The following is a 23,852-nucleotide window of genomic DNA, read 5'->3' as shown; positions in this document are numbered from 1 at the left end:
GTGGTGCAGGGTGCGATGGGAAGGCGGAGCAGGAACGTGGGGGAGGTCGGTTCGAGTCGGGCGTCCATTCGGGGCGTGTATCAAGCTCAGGTTTGAATGGAGACGGAAATATGTGAGTTTCTGTGAAGAAAATAGAAAAAAGAAAAACACGGACGCGAAGTAAAGCCCGCAGGCCAGAGAACATTTCACATTCATTGATCTGGAGCGATTAAACAACAAGAAGAGGATTGTACTCATCTGAAAACTGTGAGTTTGTGAAGAAAAGAGCATTTTTTCCTTCTTCTTTTTGTATCGTGCGGATTATTGTTCGGGTGAGAAGAGATACAAAGAGGCGAGTGAAAGTGATTGCTGCATGTATCATTTGCGGGATGCAGACTGTATCAATTATACCTCCGTTTTAAAACATTTTCTCATTAATATCTCATTCGGATTTGGGTTTCTACTAGGACTTTATTATATTCAGTTTGTGTTGCATGATAGGTTTAAAGTCAAACTAAATGTATCGTGGACTTTGCATTCAAATGCACGGGAAATGAAGCTCATTGTTTTCTGTGCTTTTGAATGAAGGTTTGTTGGAGCGGGTTTGTTTCACAGCTTCTTTCGGACACTTCTTTGTGTTCAGAGAGCCACAAATGCAGCCGTTTGGGAGAAAAGGCACGGCTGGGAATAGCCCAAGACGTTTTATGTGTTGAATCTTTTGTATAATCACAGTTTGAAATTAAAAGAAAGTGTGTTTTTTTTTATGTTTGGTTAAGTGTCGTTACTGTGATATTTAGCGTAGTGATTCATTTTAGTGAGTCGATTCGTTTCGGTTACCGAGTCGCCGTTCAAACTTGCGTTTGATTTTAAACGTTTTTTTAGTTTACTTATGTATCTTATGTTATTTCAACACATGTTTAGGTTTATGATTTCAACGTGTCATCTTTCTTGCAGTTGATCGGTTTAAGTTTGTGTGTGAATCGGTTCGTCTTTATGATTCGATTGAATCGGTTCAATAAAACGATTCGTTAGCCACTCGGGCATCGCTAGTGATACTTATTCACTGGATGCTGTTACCCTTAACCAATATCAAAAATACAAAGAAGAAAAAAACAAATCTGTAAGCATTCATACAGTCAATACATATAACTTTTGACATATTTACTTTATTTTTAATCCCCAGCATTTTCCCTCAAAACTGAACTCCCAACTGCATACGTTTTGCATCCAAGCTTTAACTATGAGTTTACTATTCTGATGGCAAACTCTTGTTTTTATTGCACGCAGTTTTTAAAAGTAAATTGTTTATTTATTATATTTCGCTCTCTAAAGCGTAGCAGAGATCTCATTGAGAAATGCTCACACTTGTTAAAATTTAATTGCGGGGTTTGTCGTTAACTTTATTTACGTGCAGAACGTAGACACGTTTGTTTCTTAATTGTGTTCGTTTACTGTATATAGGTTACTGTGTCTCGTCGAGTGTGGTCGCATAAAGGCCCGAAAGCCTCGGACTCTCCTAGGCGCGGGCACCGGCGGTGTCGAGCATATGACGCGGCGGTGATTGACACCGCCAGTCCGAGGCTTTGAGGCCCGCGCGGTGCGATGAGCTCAGATGTCTCCTGAGCCGTCTCCTAGGAGACTGTAACCCGAGCACGGCATTGAAACACTCAATAGACGCTCATTTAAAAACAATTTGACATTCAGAGTGTATTTTCCATTCTTCATAAACGAAAGTACAGAGCAGGTGATTTTTGTAGGCTTCATTTGGTGTCAGCAATGAGCCTTGTGACACTTGAACATGTGTGTTTGTTCAACTGTGTTGTTGTTTAAATAGGTCAGATGAGACTAGGAATAATGGGTAACTGTATATGCAGGCAGAATCCACACCTGGGACCGGTGTCTTAGTTCATAAATCACAGCTGCCACGCCTCACCTTCACACCCATGACTGCAGCTGCTGAACGCATCCGTGCTGAATACTAGATTAACTTTACAGTACAACCAAAGTGTCCTGGATTGATACTTGGATGCAGACGCTTAGTTAGGGATCATGGACTTCTTGAGATCTTGAGCTATTTATCAAGGTCTGTCCGCTGGTTTTAATGATGTCTCATGTGGCTTTACTAAGATTTTATTTACTTGTACAGAAGCTGAGATAGCGTACTGATAAATATTGTGCATTGTGTCTGGTTTACTCTCCTAGAACTTGATTATTCACCAAATTGTCCGTCCTATTAGTTATTAGTCATACATTGATTCATATATTTTAGTTTCAGGTTGTTTTGCTCATCACACCTGTATTTGAAACGTTTACGAGCAGTTCCCACATAAACACAAGTGATGGCAGCTGGGTCCCAGGTGTCACGCTTTAAGGTGTACACACATTAGTGGGCAAAAAGTTTAATTGTTTATTATCTGTAGTGTAATGTATGAAGCATCTTTCTGTTGGTCAACAGGGCAAATTCACATCACCAACCTTAGATTCCTATTGAAAATACTTACACAAATACTGCAAACAACGTTAAACAATCCATTAAATGACCAAGCTGAAGACTAAAACTACATGCGATTCAACCGATTTCATAAACGCATCTTTCAGTCATTTGGGGGGGTGATTACTATAAATATGTTACAAAAAACAAACATGTGAATAAGTTACCTAGTATAAAAGTATTAGTTTTAAAATGCATTTATGATATACTAAGTGCAGTTCAAGTCTATTGACATATTGCTCGTGGCATATAAAAAATTGTAATTAAACTTTATTTGGAGTACAACTTGTGCACAATGCACATTTCTTAATATTAGGCCTAAAATACTGTCGGTGAGGACTGTATGATCTTTAAATTACGGCCCAGTTTCATAGACCGGGCTTAACCTTAGCCAGGATTAGGCCATAGTTAAATTTGGACATTTAAGTAATTTTTATAAATGTGCCTTAGAAAAAAAAAAACATTACTGGTGTGCATCTTGAGTGAAAACAAAGATACTGATATGTTTTAAGAGGCTTAAGCCATGTTTGTGAAACCAGGGGAATATGTCTTTAAATGTAAAATGTTTAAAGTCTGCTTGCAATAGTTCCACTTTAGCACAATCAAACATACTTGAATATATTTTTAGTTGAACTTCAGCACTTCTTCCACACAATTAAAGCAAAAAGGAGTTGTTTAAATTGAGCAGACTTTAAAAATACAAATTTAGTATACTAAAAGTACAACTGGAGCATATGTTTATTAAGTACATACTATGTAAATGTATTTTAAATACATTTTAGCATATTTATTTTTCACTGGAGTTGCACAAGGTGAAAAGTTGCATTGTGCAGAGAAAAAAAATAATACACACACAGAGAGAGTTAAGTTGAATTTCACAAAACATTTAGGCTACAAACATTATTTTAGTTCCCGTCACTCAACAAATTCCTTTAAATTTAACGTAATATAGAACAAAAATGCAAAACAGAAGTATAACTTAAACTTAAATTATAGCGGCTGTCCTTATAAGCAACATTTATTATAAACGCCAGGTCTAAACTAATTTAAAGCGAAACTGAATTTCCAGCCACGTGGAAATGGCACTGCATGAATAAACTTGAAGTGATAACAGTTAGCACTGATTGAAATTCAAAATGCATGAAGACAATGAATGATTTCTGAGGTGAAAATCTCAGAATGATTCAAGAACTTCCACAGCTTGCGATTCACAAATGAGGCTAAATGTTTTTACATAGAGGTCAAGTGTTGGGTTTGTAAACTAGGGCTGCGTGATATTAATTAAAGACAAATGTGACATCCTCCTGTTGGGTTGGGCTTAATAAATTCAACATGCATAAAGAAAATGAATGATTTTAACTGATATGTTATATATTATATTAGTGAGCTTTTGAATACAAGTTGTAGCTTAAAATCTGGTAGCCTAAACAAAATGATGCAATTCCAAAAATATTTCAATTCTCAACTTTGTTTTAAACTCTGAAGGCCCGAGAGAAGAAGGTTGTTTCCCCTCAGACTGATGGGTGACACATGCTCTGAATCCATCCTGGACAAATGGTGTCTTATCAGCTCTGTAAACAACTCCTGATGGCCCACACACACACACACACACACGTGTGTGTTTGTGCTTAAAGAAACGCAGTCTGTCTGCTTCCGTCTCACATGAGTCCTGTTAGGAGACAGAAATGTGAGCGTTAAGAGCAAAAATAGCCGGCAGAGTGCTGGCTCTCATTTAGATAATCAGATTGAGCCGTTACTTAAGAAACCGGCAAAACAACTCGGCTTGGTGCAAAAAATAATGCAAAAATAGACTAATGTTATGTCTTCACACTGGTTTGAGTTTCATGTGTGTTCATAAGTGCTGGACGTGTAAAGGTCAGGCGGCCATAGAAACACACCCCCTCCTCCCCTTCCTGACCCGTCACTCATTCATTCCCATAGTAACAGCCAAGCTCAGTTGCCGTGGAGATGACAGGCGATGGCTGGGGAATGTGTATGTGTGTGTGTTTGAGTAATAGGCTTTTTATGGAGATGCTGAAGACGCTCGGCTGAGATTAGTTGGAGAGTTTTTTGGATGTTCTTGAATCCTTACAGAAACGTTCCAGTGCCTGTTTATCTCAACAACAGTTGTTAATTGTTTCGTTGTTTCAAAATGCTAAGGAATGCTAATAATGTATGGATGTATTCCTGTGAGATGTTCAAACACAACGGGCATCATTCATTCTCATGAGCAGAACGAATTCCTGGGTGAAATCGTTGTTTCCGATTAATTGACTGAGACGGTTTACGTGAGAATGATTCGAGGACAACTTCCACAGCTTGCGTTTCACAAATGAGGCCTAATGTTTTTACATAGAGGTCAAGTGTTGGGTTTGTAAACTAGGGCTGAATGATATTAATAAAAAAAAATGTGACGTTCTGTAACTTGTTAATCCTCCTGTTGGGTTGGGCTTAATATGACCTAACACTTAATTTTCAGATTGCTCAAAATACTTGTTAAACTATTCATTTCTTATTGAAATTTGGTGAATGTTTCTTGTTTAGGGTCATGAACGTGCTTGCAAAGTTTCAACACATACAGTTGAAGTCGACAGTTTACATGGAGCTTGCAGAATCTGCAAAATGTTAATTGTTTTAGCAAAATAAGAGGGATCATAAAAAATGCATGTTTTTTTTTAATTTAGTGCTGACCTGAATAAGATGCATATAGTCCACAAGAGAGAATAATAGTTGAATTTATAAAAATTACCCTGTTCAAAAGTTTACATACACTTGATTCTTAATGTTGTTACATGAATTTTTTTTTTGTTTTGTTTTGTTTTGTTTTGTTTAGTGATAATTGTTCATAAGTCCCTTGTTTGTCCTGAACACTGTTCTTCAGAAAATTCATTCAGGTCCCACAAATTAGCATTTTTCTGTATTTGAACCCTTTCCGACAATGACTGTATGGTTTTGAGATCCAGCTTTTCACACTGACACTGACACAAACTTTTAAATTTGAAGATCAGGGTAAATTTCACTTATTTGGTCAGCTGAGGAAACATGTAAGTATATTTTGTAATTTCTAAAGGGCAGTACTAAATAGAAACAAACATGATATTTAGGCAAAAAAAAAAAAAAAAAAACATCTTCAAAAGTTTTCACCCTCAAGCTCTTGATGCATCATTTTTTCTTCTGGAGCATCAGTGAGTGTTTGAACCTTCTGTAATAGTTGCATATGAGTCCCTCAGTTGTCCTCAGTGTGAAAAGATGCATCTCAAAATCGTACAGTCATTGTTGGAAAGGGTTTAAATACACAAAAATGCTGAAAAAACACTGAATAAACACTCATGAGCAACTATCGCTAAGCATAAAAAACACAGCTGTGAATCATTCAGGTCATTTTTATAAATTCTTGTGGACTATATGTCTTTTGTGTGAAATATCTTATTCAGGTCAGTACAAAATAAAGATGCATTTTGTATGATCGCCCTTATTTTGCTTAAATAATTAGTATTTTGCAGATTCTGCGAGGTGTATGTAAACGTTTGACTTCAAATGTGATTCTAAAAGGCAAGCTACAACTTTTGTGTTGAGATTATATTGGCCTCCATTGGTTTCTTTTGCCAAAAATCAATGCTTTAAAGCACTAAAAAGTCAGGTAAAAAGAGAAAACCTTTATTGTAGCTTATCACACACTAAAATAATGAAATGCATGAGAACTTATGAAAATTCACTCACAACTGAGACTCAACTTCTTAGGACAATAAGTTGCCGTTTCTTTGTCTAGTTGAGATGCAAAGTCCAAAAATCTGTTAAATGTTATTTTTGATTGTTAGTTGTTACAGCACCGAGAAGAAGTGTGAGAAATTAGTTTTATCCTCACAAGGGTTTGAGGAAAAAGACAAAAACATAGTACAAATACTTAGTACAAGTACTTGCACCTCAGTGTCGACTTTTGGCAAATGAAATCTAAACCAGTATGGATAAATATAACTCATAACAAAAAAAGATGTACCTTTTAAGTGTGTAAAATCTTGCCATATAATCATAAATCAAGTAAATTGTGTAAAATTAATTTAGATTACATTTGATTTTTTTTTTTACTTGATACTTGTTTAACGTCACTTAAGTTACACATTACTTGGACATTTTGTACGTTTTTGAAAGTATTAAAATTATTAGGTTATTGCAAGCTGTTGAAATATTGTGATTTGTGACCCCGGGCCACTAAACCAGTCATAAGTAGCAAAAATATATATTGCATTGGTCAAAACGATTGATTTTTGTTTTATACGTCCAGAATCATTAGGATATTAAGATCATGTTCGATGAAGATTTTTTTGTAAATTTCCCACCGTAAATATATCAAAGCTTAATTTTTGATTATTAATATGCATTGCTAAGAACTTAATTTGGACAACTTTAAAGGCGTTTTTATCAATATTTAGATTTTTTTTTTTGCACCATGAGTAGGGTTGCATTGATCCGATACTCTGGATCGGTATCGGCGCCGATCCAAGCTTTTTGAATGGATCGGATATCGGTGATGTGTGACCGATCCAAATTCGATACCGTTACCAGAGTTTGATTGAATAAATAGCAAGAAATAACAGTCTACTGTAAAAACTATAATAGTGCATACAAGAACACAATTATTTTAAAACATTGCCTTAAAAATAAAATACATTTAAAATACGTTGCGCTGCTTACGAAACCACACCGAGGGAACTTTCACATGCAAAGTCTACCTCAGCGCGGTAAACATGTCCCTGATCTGGAAATATTTGACTCTTGATACAGCAGCTAGTAGCACTGCAAACTGTAATATTTCCAAAGCCAAAGTTTCAAGAGGTGGAAGTAGTGTTTCGAATTACAACACCACAAATTTAATCAAGCGTCTTCAGAAGCATCACGCAAAAGAACACAAGGACTTCACGATTGTTTACTACAGCAGTTAAATAAGTTATTATTAAATGACTTGCATTGTCTGACTATAACACTATTGCCCTTTTTTTGCTTTATTTCATCGTCAAAAGTAACCTGAAACAAGTCACAGCTGAGCCGCTGCGCATCTCCATTCAAACACAGCGGTGTTTCGTTTATGAACGAACGTGCGTTTTTAAACTAATCTAGTGAAATGATTCAATTTCCCATTCAAACAGAGAGTCACTTGCTTTATTCCTGAATGAACCATCCGTTCAAACGAATCAAATGAATGAAATGATTCAGTAGTTAAATCAGTGTCTTGCCGCCATCTGCTGGCAGATCTGTTCAGTTTTATATCTGTAATATTTCTGTTGTCAAAATGTTATTTTTAAAACATTAATCTTAATACGAATTTATGAATTTGATTGCACTCATGCATGTATCTCTTTTTTCACCCAACAATGTGCAAGCAAATTTGGTATTTCTTGCTTTACCTAAAACAAATAAATCTTAATGACACAGTGAATGGTATACATTCTTTAGTTTTGAAGGTAAAATACCCCTGATATCAGCCAAGTATCGGTATCGGCCGATACTCAGAATTTTTGGTATCGGATCGGTTTTGAAAAAATAGTATCGTTGCATCCCTAACCATCAGATTCCAGATTTTCAAAAAAGTTGTATCTCGGCCAAATATTGTCCTATCCTAACAAATGCACATCAACAGAACGCTTATTTATTCTGCTTTTAGATTAGGGCTGTGCAAATACGCGGTATTGCATAGCTTTTCAGTGATCTACGGCTTAGTGTTTTAAATACCGTGCCATCTGAACGCAGGTGATGGACTAATCACACACTAATTACAACTAATCACAGAACCGGCTTTACTGATGAGATACGCATGACAATCGCATGCGATTTATTGCACAGCCCTATTTTAGATGTCAAAATCTCAACTTCAAAAAGTTGACCCATATGACTGGTTTTGTGATCCAGGGTCACATTTCAGGCTTACAATATGGCGGCAATGTCCAGAAATCTGCAAAGCGCTAATTTTCCATTGTTTTCCCCCTCTCAGGTCCGTCCTCTCCTCTCCGTCAGCCTCCAAGATAGATTCTCTCAGGAGTAAGGTGGAACTGCTGAAGTTGCCGTTGACTCTGTCGTCCAAATCCATCTCGGAGCGCAAGACTCAGCTGGGCGGAACCACCGAGCGCTCCAGGGGCGGAGCTGGGGTCCACAAACCCCGCCCACCGGCCCCAGACATGGACAACGAGTCGCAGTACTCGGGCTATTCCTACAAGTCTTCACATTCACGCAGCTCTCGCAAACACAGGTACAAACTAATCGCAGATTCATCTGTCATTGTTCCTGCTTATTCAGTCCTGCCCAGTCCTGTTCCTGGACCTCAAATTCTCATCAAACACACCTGTCTGTAATTATCAAGGAGATCTTAATGAGCTGTTTCGGGTGTGTGTCTGATCAGAGTAAGAGCTTAACTTAGAGGTTTTTTTATGTTTTTGAAAAAGCCTCTATTAAATCATAAATACAGGAAAACATTGAAAATATTATTCCTGTGATGCAAAGCAGCCTCATTACTCCACTCTTCAGCAGCCAGGTTTCCATCCAAGGGTTTTTTGGGGAAAAAATATTTAGCGCTTCAGAATTGAGTTGATGGAAATGCCATTTATCAATAAAATTTCTCAGGTGTTGAAAATCTTTTTTTCCATTTAATTCAATAGTTTAAACGTCGCAAAAATTAATGTGGAAACACTTTTTGTCGAGAAAAGGGGCTTTCACGTGAAAAATGCGGTGTCGCTCACTTTAAAAGCACAGTTTCTCTGAAGTTCAAAAGCGTATTAAATCATATTCATATCATTCGATTGTATCTAAAATAATTTTATATAGGCCTATGGTAATAAAAAAAAAAGTTACCTTCCAAATATGCATATCTTAGTTTGATGTTTCTTTAGTACGTTGGAAGAATTCATTTTTGGACAAAGTACAATTTTTTACATTTATTTGTTTTGGCTTGTTAGCTTATATTTTCATTCTTGTTTTGTTCTCAGTTCTGTTCTACCATTCAATTTAAAGGATCTGTTGTGGAGTGATGGCAAGTTAAACAGCATGGTTTTTCAATATGTTTATGACAATGAACAGGCTGCGTTGTCCAGTTAGTAGCCTAAGGCTTAACTATGATCACTTGACTTTTTTCCCCCCTTATAAAAGTGGAAACAACTTACAATAGACTACTCCTTCTTTGGTGGTCATATAAGAGTAAGACATTATTCGCAACTATTTTAATTATTTCTTTTATTTGTGCAGACTTCATTCACAATATATATATATATTTTTTTTAAATGACTGAAACAAGCAGGATGCCGCTTTTTCACATCAAAAAAATGAAACAATTCTGCATATGAGTATTTTTCTTTTGTTTTGTTAATATATTAATTATTTAGAAATATGCATTTTGCCTATAAGCCTATTTATTTATTTTATAAATAGCTTTATTATGTTTTGCTCCATTTATGATGTGATCATTTGAATCCTCACGTTCTGCTGTTTTGCATCTATAAAATCAGTCCCTGAAAAAAAAAAAGGTGTATTAATGGGTCACAGCCAAGTAATTTAACATAATCTTGTTGGTTAACTGTTAATAATGGCTTAACGGCTGTCGATTGTTGGTTTGAAGAGATAAAATAACCGAAAATTAACATTGCTATTTCCAATACAGTCCAATAAAAGTTAATCAGAATAATAATAATGCAACTGCACCTGTTTATGAATATTACTTGATGCTTAAGTATCTATATAGTCTATATGCCTAAGGCCTAAAAAATGACACTTTTCAAAAAATAATTTTATGTAGGCTTATAGGCTACAAATAATAAAAGCCTGTATAATAAAGTTTTGTTTCAAATGGATGAAGAACAGGCTCCTAGCCTTTTATAGTTGCACAATAGGTGAAATTATGAATGGAATCAGCTCACAGGGCAACTTTGATCAAATCAGCATTTTTTTGGAACATAAATCACAAATGTCTCTTTTCTCAATTTTGATCAATTTCATGCATTCTGGTTTCTGACTCAAACTTCTGAATAGTTTAAATGCATTTTCTTCACTTCTTTTGCAGTGTGAAGTGGGTTTGTTTTCTGATAAGGCTCTGTTTTCTTGTTCTCATCATTTGTCCTGTGTGGTCAGGGACAGAAGAGACAGGCATCGCTCTAAGAGCAGAGACAGCAGCAGCAGAGGAGACAAATCTGTGACCATCCAGGCTCCTGGAGAGCCACTGCTGGACGCGGAGTCCACACGCGGAGATGACCGGGTTAGTACATACTGCGTGCTATTATGGGGAAAAAAAGTGCATTTGGAAAGATTGCATTTCATTAACTGTCTTACAGGAATCAGAGCCACCATTGAGAATAATAAAATTTCCCCTGAAAAAAAAAAAAAAAAACTCTATTCAAAAATAAGTTAAAATAAAAAGTAAATAGTTTGACCAGCCATGGAGATTTCTTTGAAGATGTTATTGTGTACTCTCTTTTATAGAGTATATATTTTATACTGTATTATTGCTAAATTTGATTTTTGACTCTAGCTTTATTTCACATATCATGGTGATATGTTTATAAACAGCAAAGTGGAAAATGTGCCATGAAACCGCTGTCACAATGCAAAAATATTTTTGTTTCCTAAAATAGACTTTATTTTCCTTGTGTTTTGGAATGAAATGACTTTGGTGAACGGTAAGTTTGGCACCAAAATGGATAAAATATAAACTGAATATATTATTATATAAATATTGTATTAATCTTAAAACTGACCTTTTTTTTTTTTTTTTTTTTTTTTTTTGTACAAAACTATCACAATTGGTCATGAGAAATTAAATTTGGACGTCTTAAATCGGATGTGAATTATTAATAATAATATTATTATTATTATTATTATTATTATTATTATTTTTTTTTTTTTTTTTGTGCCGGGCAATAATTAATCATGATTAATCACATACAAAATAAAAAATTTTGTGTACATAATATATGTATGTGTTCTGTTTTTATTTATTATGTGTATACAAATAAACACATGCATGTATATATTTAAGATAAATGTTATGTTTATATATTAAATATTTTAATAATTTAATATAAATTATAGGAATATAAATATATGCATGCAAATATATATTTACTTTGTGTATTTTTATATACTTATACACAGTACACACAATTTATAAACAAAACCTTTTATTTTGTATTGTATTTTTTTTTTTTTTTTTTTCTTTTTATTTGTTTGTTTACTTTTAGTTAGTAATTGTAGTATTTCAACTTGCCTTGGCAACTGACTGAAATAGTTTTTTTTGTCTACTTCAGCTAAAATATTTATAGTATATTTAATTGCCTAGTGTTTTTTTTTTAATTAAAATGATTTAGCTTTCATTTTTACGTCTCTTTTAGTGATTTTGGTAATGCAACTTAATTTAATGCAACAACTGGTAATGCTTCACAATAAGGGTCATTAATTAAACATTGGTCAATTTATTAACTAACATGAACTAACCTTGAGCAATACATTTGTTACTGTATTTACTAATCTTCATTAACGTTAGTTAACGGAAATACAGTTGTTCATTGTTTGTTCATGTTAGTTCACACTGCATTAACTAATGTTAACAAGATTTTAATAATGTATTAGTAAATGTTGAAATTAACAAAGATTAATAAATGCTGTATAAGTGCAGTTCATTATTAATTCATGTTATCTAATGTTTTTAACTAATGTTAACTAATGAATCTTATTGTAAAGTGTTACCACAAAAATTTTTTAAACAATTTTTATTGAATTTTTTAAGTTGAAGTTTTTAATCTAAATAAAACCCCTTAAAATACAACAAAAGGTAGTTGTTGTATTTTCAGATTCTTTAAATGTAAAAGTTTAGTCGTTTTATGTGCTCTAGTCTTTTTTTTTTTGTGAATAGTTGTTAAATTTTCAGGCAATTAAATGAAATGATTTCTAATTTTTAATTTGATTTTTATTTCAGCTATATTCAGTTACCAATTATTATGTTATGGATTTAATTAAGTAAATCAGCACTGCATGTGACTCATGTGCATCTTCTGATGGGATGCAATGAAAAAGCACTCATATTTCATCTGTCAGCGTTCCTCCAATTGACTCTCTCTCCGTTTGCTCCTGTCAGGATGATAACTGGGGCGAGACCACCACTGTCGTGACCGGGACGTCCGAGCACAGCGTCTCTAATGAGGACCTCACGCGGGCGTCCAAAGAGCTGGAGGACTCTTCGCCCCTGGAGTGCCGTCGTTTCGCCGGTCCCATCCTGAGCGGCATTCTGGGTCTGTTTGCCCTTCTGACGCCGCTGGCCTTCCTCCTGCTGCCTCAAGTGCTGTGGCGCGACTCTCTGGAGCCCTGCGGGACCCCATGCGAAGGTCTTTACGTCTCGCTGGCCTTCAAGCTCCTGGTCCTGCTCATCTCGTCCTGGGCTCTGTTTCTGCGGCCGCCCCGGGCCACGCTGCCGCGCTTCTTCGTCTTCCGCTGCCTCCTGATGGCGCTGGTCTTCCTCTTCGTGGCGTCGTATTGGCTGTTCTACGGCGTGAGGGTGCTGGAGCCGAGAGAGCGTGACTACAGGGGCATCGTGGGATACGCAGTGTCTCTGGTGGACGCGCTGCTGTTCATTCAGTATTTGGCGCTCGTGCTGCTGGAGGTCAGGCACCTCAGACCAGCTTTCTGCCTCAAAGTGGTTCGCACCACCGACGGCGCCAGTCGCTTCTACAACGTTGGCCACCTCAGGTTAGTACTGTTCATAACTGACTTAAAGAGGTAGTTCACCCAATAACAATAAGATTTTAATGTTTTTTTTTTTATTTATTTTTTAAGACAACCATCTTAGATTTAGTCTTAGTCTTTTGGACTAAAATGCTTATTAGTTTTAGTCAAATTTTAGTCACTTCTATATGTGACCCTGGACCACAAAACCAGTCTTAAGTCGCTGGGGTATATTTGTAGCAATAGCCAAAAATACATTGCATGGGTCAAAATTTTAGATTTTTCTTTTATGCCAAAAATCATTAAGAAATTAAGTAAAGTTCATGTTCCATGAAGATTTTTTGTAAAATTCCTACTGTAAACATATCATTTTTGATTTGTAATATGCATTAAGAACCTAATTTGGACAACTTTAAAGGTGATTTTCTCAGTCTTTTAGATTTTTTTGCATCCTCAGATTTCTGATTTCAAATAGATGTATCTCAGTCAAATATTGTCCTATCCTAACAAATCATACATCAATAGAAAGCTTATTTATTGAGCTTTCATATGATGTATAAATCTCAGTTTTGTCAAATTTAACCTTATGACTGGTTTTGTGGTCCAGGGTCACATATGTGATAGTTTTAGTCCAATTTTAGTCGACGAAAAGTCAAAAAGGTTTTAGTCTAGTTTTAGTCAAAAAAGGGGGGAAAAGTAGTCTTTTAACAAATTAATGTAGGTCAGTAAGTATTTTGCTGTTGGGTAGTGTCACTTATAAGTTCTGAAAATAGCAGATCTATAGTTCAACACAATGTGAGCTTCCGGATCGACTATTTTCACCAATAATTACAATAATGAAGGAATGTTTTTAGACATAAAAGACATATATTTGAAATAATGTGCAAACTGCCGCCATCATGGTTAATCGTCTGTCTGTCTGAGTGACAACAATGTGACGTGTTGAGCGTAACCAAACAAGGATAGAATGCTAAAACGGCTTGCCATACTAGTATGGCAAATAGTATTTAATGCTAAAACGGCTTGCCATAGCGGCAGATACTTTTTAGGTTTTAATTGGCATGCACAATAAGCAGAAATGTCATGCATTTTAAACGTCTGACGGACCACCCACTAACATTTTCATCTATTCTCGTCTCGTCAATGAAAACTCAAACACGTCTCGTCATGTTTTAGTCATCAACGAGCCATTTTTATCTCGCCATCGTCATGAAAAAAAGTTGCGTCAACGAAATGATTTCGTCATCGTTGACAAAAACAACACTGTTAAGAAGTGTCTTCTGCTCACCAAGCCTGCATTTATTTGGTTGTGAAATATTTTTACTATTTAAAATGACTGTTTTCTATTTGAAAATATTTAAAATGTAATTTATTCCTGTGATCAAAGCTGTATTTTCAGCATCATTACTCCAGACTTCAGAGTCACATGATCCTTCAGAAATAATTCTAATATTCTGATTTGCTGCTCAAAAACATTTATGTTGAAAAAAGAATTTTTTTTTTAGATTTCAGATTTTTATTTTATTTTTTAAATAGAAATCTTTTTGTAACATTATAAATGTCTTTTATGGTCACTTCTGATCAATTTAAAGCATCCTTGCTAAATAAAAGTATTCTTTTATATATTTTCTAAAAAAAACTAATTTACTGACCCGTGGTGCAGTCAGTGTATAATGTTACAAAAGCTTTTTATTTCAGATAAATGCAGATCTTTGGATCTTTCAATTCATCAAAGAATCCTGAAAAAATGGACTCAACTGTTTTAAATGAAAACGATGATAGAAAATGTTTTTTCAGCAGCAAATCAGCATCTTAGAGAGATTGATTTCTGAAGGATCATGTAACATTGAAGACTGAAATAATGATGCTGAGAATTCAGCTTTGATCACAGGAATAAATTACATTCTAAAATATATTTTCAAATAGAAAAGTTATTTTAAATGGTAAAATAGTTTTGCTGTACTTTGGATCAAATAAATGTAGGCTTGGTGAGCAGAAGTTTTCTTTAAAAACTTAAGACATCTTACTGTTTAAAAACTTTTGACTGGTAGTGTGCATTATAAAATCAACTTACGTTACCATTATTTCACATGAAAGATTCATTTTACATTGCAACTGTAAATTTACAATACTGAATTTCTGGTAGTCTTAATTTCTGTGTTTCAGACATTAAAACTTGTTTTTTTTTTTTTTTTTTTTAATTCAAAACTTTAATTTGGCAGAAAACCACAAGGAGACCATAAGCTTCTTATTTGTTGATTTATCAGTGCTCTGTATTATAAATTTAAAGAAGATGGTTGGTGCATGTTGCTCTTAAAGGAGTTCACTTTCAGAACAAATTTTATTTACAGATAATGTACTCACCCCCCTCGTCATCCAAGATGTTCATGTCTTTCTTTCCTCAGTTGTAAATTTATTTTATTTTTTTTGAGTAAAACATTTTAGGATTTCTCTCCATATAGTGGATTTCTATGGTGCCCCAGAGTTTGAACTTCCTAAATGCAGCTTCAAAGAGCTCTAAACGAAGAAGGGTCTTATCTCGCGAAACAATCTGTTATTTTCTAAAAATAATTGTCAGTTTATATACTTTATAACCTCAAATGCTCCTCTTGTCTAGGTCCGTATGAACTCTGTTCAATAAAGGTGGGTTATGTTGAAAAACTCCCATCTCATTTTCTCCTCCAACTTTAAAATCATCCTACATCGCTGCAGTACTGACCCAGTGTTTACAAAGTGAACATGCAAAGATGATCAAACACCCTTTACAAAAAAAAAAAAGGTAAAACAGTGATGTAGGACGGTTTTGAAGTTGGAAAAGAAAATGAGATGGGAGTTTTTCTTGAACTGGAATAGTTCACTGAGAGTTGGACAACACAAGCATTTGAGGTTAAAAAGTATATAAATAAAAAAAAATGAGGAAATAACCGATCGTTTCGCTAGACAAGACCCTTCTTCCTCGGCTGGGATCGTTTAGAGCCCTTTGAAGCTGCGTTCAAACTCGGGGGCACCATAGAAGTCCACTAAATGGAGAGGAATTTTGAAATGTTTTCCTCAAGAAACAATTTCTTTACGACTGAAGAAAGATAGACATGAACATCTTGGATGATGAAGGGGTGTTCTGGAAGTGAACTACTACTTTTTATTTATATTTATTTATTTCCTTACATCCCAGTATTTGCAATTTGAAAACGGCTCTAAGCCAGCCTGCAATTTCTATTTTATTTAAATGAATCATGCATCCCTGGAATAAAGCAGTAAATAATGTTAACATTTGTGTGCATGTGTTCTCAGTATCCAGCGAGCAGCGGTGTGGGTTCTGGATCACTACTACACTGATTTCCCAGTCTACAACCCTGCTTTACTCAACCTGCCCAAGTCCATCCTGTCTAAAAAGATGTCTGGATTTAAGGTGTACTCCCTAGAAGGTACACCAACTCTTTCCCATTTCACAGACATTTTCTCAACCTGGCTTGCGTTCCCTTTCCAGAGTCTTGTTTTCACAAATGCTGCTTTATTTGATAAATGATTGAGAAGGACTGAGTAAGAAATGTGTTTGTTTTCATCGGTTCTGACTTATTTGACCTCTCCAGAGAACAGCACCAATAACTCAACCGGTCAGTCTCGAGCGATGATCGCCGCCGCCGCCCGCAGACGAGACAACTCTCATAACGAATACTACTACGAGGAGGCTGAGATGGACCGCAGGATCAGAAAACGCAAGGCCAGGTCAGTGTCCTGAAGAACGGCTCCCCAATCATTATGGCCTCCAACTCGGTTAACTTGTTTATTTTTCCTAAGTACATAACGTTACGTGAGTATTCACAAGCTGTTTTATTTACAGTATAAATGCTTGGAAATAATACTTAACATATTCAAGTCAATTCAATATTCTTTGCACGCAAGTCTCAGCCTATAAATAGTCAATGTTATGATGAAATACAAACAAATAACAACAAATGTTTTTACACGCTTTAATTTGTAGTTGAGATAGCTATATTCGCCTCAGATCAAGCAGCATGTGAATCAATGATCTTTTCCTTTTTATTATTTGCAGCATGAAATGAACATGATAAAATATTTGAATGCATGTTAAAAAAAAATAAATAAAAATAAAGACAATGTCTCATGAAATCGATCGATCGAAGTTGTAAAAAAATGTCAATAAAACATCTTGTGAATAAGTCATAATAGTAACATTTAGCCTACCCCAGAAATGCCAACAAGCCTATAACTTTGCCAACATTGTTTAATTTTTCTCATAAATCAGCCGTTAACTGAGTTGAGGCCTACATTTTTATTGCTGTTTTTCATGTTCAATGTAAAGACAGGTTGGATGCCACAGACGGTTTTTTTTTTTAGGAGGGGTTTTCTTTAGCTATTTTACAAAAGTGCAACGTTTTGTTGATTTTATGAGTGCACACAAATAACAGTAGACCTTTTGCAGTTCTGAATGATGCATTTCTCTTACATTTATGAGTAAAAATTGAGTATTTCAGGTTTTAACTCATTAAGAAAAGAATTCATGTGATCGCGCTGGCGTTTCATGTCCTGCAAAGCGCGCTTTCCACACAAACGAGTGGATATGCATCTAACAGCACACATTTATCTAGGTTAAATGTTTAAATTACTATTGTGAAATGCATCAAGTGTTTTATGTCTATAGATTTAGCCAAGTCGTGTTGATTCGAGAAGACTAAATAGATCAAACATGCTAGGCTCATTGCTGCAGACTGCTTGGTCAAACAAAAGCTTGAATTTAACGAACATAAAATGTTCCAAACATATTTCTAAATCAACTTCATAATGAAATGAAACGAAATCTAGCCACTTTGACATTAAAATCCAAAACTAGACTATTTTAATGGCTGCATCATGGGCTCTGTTCTGATAAGTTGGCGGACAAGGGCAGGGCTAGGGCCTAAACGTCTCTGGGCCTGTGCAGGACTCTATTTGTTCCCTCGTTGGAATTAAAAGTTCCCCCTCGGCTTGGCGGGCCCCCCAATCTGCCCAGACCCATATGCACCTGCATACTCAGTAGGGGTGTGAACCTACAGGGGTCTTAAAGTTCGATTACGATTTCATGTCATCGATTCGGTTCAATACAATATCTCAATGCATTGACGATGCACTACATACTCGTTTTTCAATTTTACTTCAAATATATACAATTGTGTTAATAAATAAAAACAGTCAGATATATGAACTGAAACTTTAATCTTACCTCCTCAAAGAAAACACACTTCTTGAATGTATCAAAAAACACTAAAGTCAACAGCAACATTTAGAACAAATACACAAAAGTAAATGCCTGGCCTTTGGTTTCGTTCAAGAGTTCCAGCCAAGGGGCACTCTCCCGCTCTCTCTATTGAAACCAACACGGAGGTGTCTTAAAATGCAATTCATCGATTGGCCGCTAGAGACTGGCTGCAAAAGAGAGTCAGTCCCATTGACTCCCCATGTTAAAATGCCCAACTTTACACCAGAAAAAAAGTATGTTTACAGCCTGGTTCAAAAAATGGTTTTGGTCTATATAGCTAGTTTTGCCCTTCATGTCAACTGTGAGGGGGGTGAATTTTTTTCTAACTCATCCGTTTAAGTTATATTAAGCCTTAAAGTTCAGCATAATTAAGGGCGTGGCCACTTGAGTGACAGGGGGATTGCTGCTGCTGTCACCACTGTCGCGTTAGGCGGGCGTGGTTTCAGCAACCAGCTCCACCCACGTCCCGCCTTTTTGCCCTTTTTTGATTATCCGGGAGTGACGCGCGGTGACGCGATTCCAAGATGGCGACGCCGAATCCCGCCCACAACAGGCTTCAAAACAGCACTTCACAATCCTACGGGTGACGTCACGGACACTACGTCCATATTTTTTACAGTCTATGGTTCCGGCATAATCTTTTCTGAAAAGTGTCTGCGTGAGGAAAGCTTATATCGCTGCTCCAGTGTATTTAAAAGCTGGCGAAACCCGGGGTTTTCCACCACAGAAAAGGACCGTATATCTTTTGCTATAAAAGCTGCCGCTATAGTCATTTTAAATGCGAAAAACTAAACCGAATACAGGTACCGCTCAGATATTATTTAACTGAAACGAGGGAATGAATAGAGCCCAGCCTGAGATTTTCAGACCCGAGCCCCGTCCTTCTCCGACAACTTATCAGAACAGAGTTCCTGTTGCAGCCATTAAAATAGTTCAGTTTTGGATTCTAATGGCAAAGTGCCTAGATTTTGTTTTGTTTCCTTTTTAAGTTAATTTAGAAATATGTTTGGAACATTTTATGTTTGTTAAATTCAAGCTTTTGTCTTTTTAATGTAATGACCTAACGACCAAGCGGCCCGCGGCAATGAGTTGAGCATGTTTGATAAATGTAGCCTTCTCAAATCAACACGACTTGCATTAAATAAAATCTATAGACATAAAACACTTGATGCATTTCAGAATATTAACTTAAACGTTTAACCTGGATAAATGTGCGCGGTTAGAGCGTATCCACTCGTTTGTGCGGAGAGTGAAAGCGAAGGCGGGCTTTGCAGCTGACATGGAAGCTCAAACACGATCACTTGCATTTTTTTCTTAATAACCGTGGAAACCTGAAATACACCATTTCTGTTGATAAAGGTAAGAGTATTTCCAAATAGACACGCTCAGTGCTTTTAGTCTTTTCAACCAAATAAAAATAATGTTTCGGTCTTCTAAATCAGTGGTTCTCAATCCTAGTCCTGGAGGACCCCTGCTCTGCACATTTTGCATGTCTCTGTTATTTAACACACGATTGAGATCTTCAGCTTGTTAGTTCAGTTCATGGATCTCTCTACTAATGAGCTGATGATCTCAATCAGGTGTGTTAAATAAGGGAGACATGCAAAACGTGCAGAGCAGGGGGGTCCCCCAGGACCAGGATTGAGAACCACTGTTCTAAATGAATTACTAACAAAAAAATACATTTGTTAAATACACACTGATGTTTGTTAGTTCGTTAAATGCAAACTTATTTTATTCATAGAGTACTCCCCTTGTTAGCCCAACCCCCCTCCCGGAAAATCATACAAACCCCCTCGGTCACGTGTTCTGAGGCCGTTATAATCGGTTATGGTCTATTAATGAACCGATACTGAATCGTCCTTGTATCGTAAAAACGATTAATCTTCACACCCTAATACTCGGACACTATGCCCCTGTTTGAGATGATTTGCTCATAGTTGTGTTTTCTCCTCCCAGACTGGTGGTGGCGGTAGAGGAGGCATTCACTCATATCAAAAGGCTTCAGGACGATGAGGCGGCGACGTCGCCCAAGCATCCGCGTGAGGTGATGGACCCTCGAGAGGCCGCCCAGGCCATCTTCGCCCCAATGGCACGAGCCATGCAGAAATACCTGCGTACGACGCGCCAGCAGCCCTACCACAGCATGGAGAGCATCATCGCCCACCTGCAGTTCTGCATCACTCACAACATGACGCCCAAGGTCAGCAAACACACCTGTTACTCACGGTTTCTGCAGTGTGTGATGTGTTAAATATACCTGCAATACTCAGACAACCAACTACATGCAATTTACCCATAGATATTGAGAAAATCACCTTTAAACTTGTCCAAATGAAGTTCTTAGCGATGCATATTACTAAAATCCAAATAAGCTTTGATATATTTTCTGTGGGAAATTTACAAAATATTTTTACGGAACATAAACCTACTTAATATCCCTAATGATTTTTGGCATAAAAGAAAAATCGATCATTTTGACCCATACAATGTGTTGTTGGCTATTGCTATGAATACATTCGTGCAACTTCTGACTGGTTTTGTGGTCCAGGGTCACACATGTGCATCATATAAGCAGATTTTAGTGTGAGGAATGAACAAGTAACATCATAAGGATTTTTCCCTTCTCTTTCTTGACCGAACAGCACAAAACTGGATTAAAATAATTGATAAATAGACACCACTTGCTGAAATAAATGTGCTGCTGTGAGAGGTCATGAGACTCAAATCTAGCATATTACATTTGGAAATATTGTTCAAATTTGAATGTACTTTTTTATTTTATATGTACAGTTTTTTGTATTTGACCAAGATTTTATTTTTAACTGGTATAATTTTTTATAACACAAATTAATATTATTAAATAAATATAGTAACGATATTAGTAAATGTAAATATCTTTTTTAAAAATGTTATTTTAATATGGTATCATTTTATGTATTTAATAATATTTCAGTTATCATCATTTACAGTTTGGGCCTTTTAAATTAACTTTTTTCTTTTTTACATCTATATGGGTAGATAATGCATGACTTTTGCAAATTTTTTTATTCTTTAATATTTTATTGAAGCATTACTATTATAAATGCATTTTAACTGGTATTATTAATAATATTTTAATTAATATTGTGCTATTCAATATAATATTAATACATTAACCTAAATATTTATGCTATTTTTTATTTATATATATAATTGTATGCATTTAATAATAATTTGGTTATTATAATTTATGCCCTTTGGGTCTGTCTTTTAATTAAGTATAAAAAAACATCTATACGTTTAGATAATGCATAACTTTTGCAAATGTTGTAATTCTTATTTATTTTATTAATATATTATTTATTTGTTTTTAAACTGGTATTAATTTTTATTAATATTGTGTAATATTGTAACATTTTAATTCATGATTTTTTTTTTCTTTTAAATATATATATATTTATATTTATATTATTGTTTTTTTTCACATCTATATGGGTAGATAATGTATAATGTATCCACAGACTATTTGTAATTTCCTTATGTTAAATCGTATTTAATGTTTTTCACCATCAGCTTTGTCCATCACTAGTTCATTTGAAACGGTCCTGTAGTGTGAGAGTCACTCAATATAAACTTTTTTAAACTACTTACATTTAGCCAGAATATAGCATGCAATTAAACATGCTTTTTTCTCTCTCTCTTTCATATCAGGCGTTTCTGGAGCGATACCTGACCCCAGGCCCCACAATGCAGTATCAGCGTGAGAACGGCAGGGGGCGCCAGTGGACTCTGGTGAGCGAGGAGCCCGTGACGTCAGCCCTGCGTCAGGGTCTGGTGTTCTCCCTCCGCCGCCTCGACTTCTCCCTCGTCGTCACGGTGACGCCCCTCCCCTTCCTCAACCTGGGGGAGGAGTTTATCGATCCCAAGAGCCACAAGTTTGTGATGCGGCTTCAGTCCGAAACCTCCGTTTGAGACAAGAGACTCCATTTCAAGGACACAACCACTCGTTTTTTGTCTTTTAGATATCACTCTTATGACCGTTTGTATGTTTTTTTTACACTACATGAACTACTTTGACCTAGAGACTGTCTGGATGACTTCCAAACTGACTAACTCTTATGCATTTCAGCTGTGAATAACATGTCACCATCAAATACACTTTCACAATACGGACGACTTACCAGCAGCTCCAGGTTATCGTAACTCTACACCCAGTAGAGCAATGGAAACACTACAAGATTGTAGCTGAGCAATCAAGTGCTTTACTTTTTATGATTGTCGGTGAAAAAAGCACACCAGAAGCATGTTTGTAACCGTACTCGAGCTGTGTATGTGTCGTGAATGTTTGTAAGACGGTTTGCAGTACTTTATTTGAATGAATCGAGGGGCCTTTTATATCACCGTTCTGTGCACCAGCAAACCGCTGTGGGTTTTTCGTGACGTTTGGTTTGTGCGTCTGTCGTACTTGACCGATCAAATGTGACCTTGACATAAAATGCAAAAACATGAATGTGTGCCAAATGTTGTAACTGTGCCTCGGCGGCCGGCGTTGATGTGGCTGCACACATACACAGCTGGTCAGATCTCAGTGGGATTTCTAGCTGGTTAAAGGACAATGAATGAACTAGTCCTTTCCGTTTTCCTAACCCAGCTACCAACTTTGGGTCGATGTTGGTTTTCCCCTCCTTCACCTTTTGTACAGAACTCATTCTCCTTTTATACACGCGAGTAGGTCAGCGAAAGAGGGATTTGAAACGACGTAGGTGGTTATGATTTTCACAACTGACGTTTCATTTTTAGGCCTGATGCATGCATATAGGCGATGCAGTTTTGTACTTTGCTTTTTTACTTTTTATCGTTTTTGTATGGAAGTTAAGCTAATCTTTTAACATCTCCCTTTAAAAAATGGTTTGTTGTAAAGAGATTTGTAGTTTTTTTTTTTTTTTTTTTTTTTTTTTTGGTTATTGTGTGAAGACCTTTTTGGCAACCGATAATTTTAGAACTAAAAATGTTGCAGCTTTTTTTTTTTTTTAAATAAATGATCAACACGACTACTTTTACAGAGTTTGGCTCCTGTTTATAAACGGATATATGAAGGTGAATGTCTGATAGCAGGATATTGATAGTGTATGTCTTTCTTTTTTTGGACACCAATTTTCAAATTCACCAAATAAAAATAGTTTTAAAAGAGATTATCAAAAATGTTCTTATGAGAACGTACAGAGCTGTATTAAGGTGAGACACTGTACACTGCAAAAAATGCTTTTCTTACTAGATTTGTTTTGTCTTGTTTCCAGCCAAAATATCTAAAAAAAAAAATAAAAAAAGAATCAGGAAGGATTTTCTAGACAAGTAAAATATTTTGTCCTGTTTTTAGTAAAAACAAGTCAATTAAGTGAGTTTTTGCTTAAAACAAGTAAAATAATCTGCCAATGGGGTAAGGAAAAAAAA

General features: G+C 35.8%; 1 protein-coding gene across 2 annotated transcripts; it reads left to right on the top strand.

The window, feature by feature from the left end:
- Positions 1–37: 37 nt before the first annotated feature.
- Positions 38–23,452, top strand: vangl2 (VANGL planar cell polarity protein 2). Of its 2 annotated transcripts, none has more exons than XM_073837428.1 (8): positions 38–246; positions 8,457–8,711; positions 10,586–10,703; positions 12,579–13,186; positions 16,454–16,587; positions 16,753–16,888; positions 20,379–20,622; positions 22,113–23,452. In XM_073837428.1, the coding sequence occupies exons 2-8, from the start codon at positions 8,641–8,643 to the stop codon at positions 22,371–22,373; spliced, it is 1,572 nt and encodes a 523-aa protein (XP_073693529.1). In that variant the 5' UTR covers positions 38–246; positions 8,457–8,640; the 3' UTR covers positions 22,374–23,452. The 2 variants fall into 2 exon arrangements, with proteins under 2 accessions (XP_073693529.1, XP_073693528.1); XM_073837427.1 differs by having other exon boundaries at positions 39–246; positions 10,580–10,703.
- The last annotated feature ends 400 nt before the right edge of the window (positions 23,453–23,852 follow it).

Source organism: Garra rufa, chromosome 3, assembly GCF_049309525.1.
Source record: "Garra rufa chromosome 3, GarRuf1.0, whole genome shotgun sequence".
In the NCBI taxonomy this organism is placed as follows: Eukaryota; Metazoa; Chordata; class Actinopteri; order Cypriniformes; family Cyprinidae; genus Garra; species Garra rufa.
Note: the sequence above shows the minus strand (reverse complement) of the source record. Positions and strands in the feature narration are given on the sequence as shown.

Bases quoted from the DNA above. Each gene is read 5' to 3' on its own strand.
- vangl2 (XM_073837427.1), top strand. From the start codon at position 8,641: ATGGACAACGAGTCGCAGTACTCGGGCTATTCCTACAAGTCTTCACAT. The intron at 10,704-12,578 runs GTTAGTACATAC...TGCTCCTGTCAG, and splicing joins CCACACGCGGAGATGACCGG to GATGATAACTGGGGCGAGAC. The intron at 16,889-20,378 runs GTCAGTGTCCTG...TTCTCCTCCCAG, and splicing joins ATCAGAAAACGCAAGGCCAG to ACTGGTGGTGGCGGTAGAGG.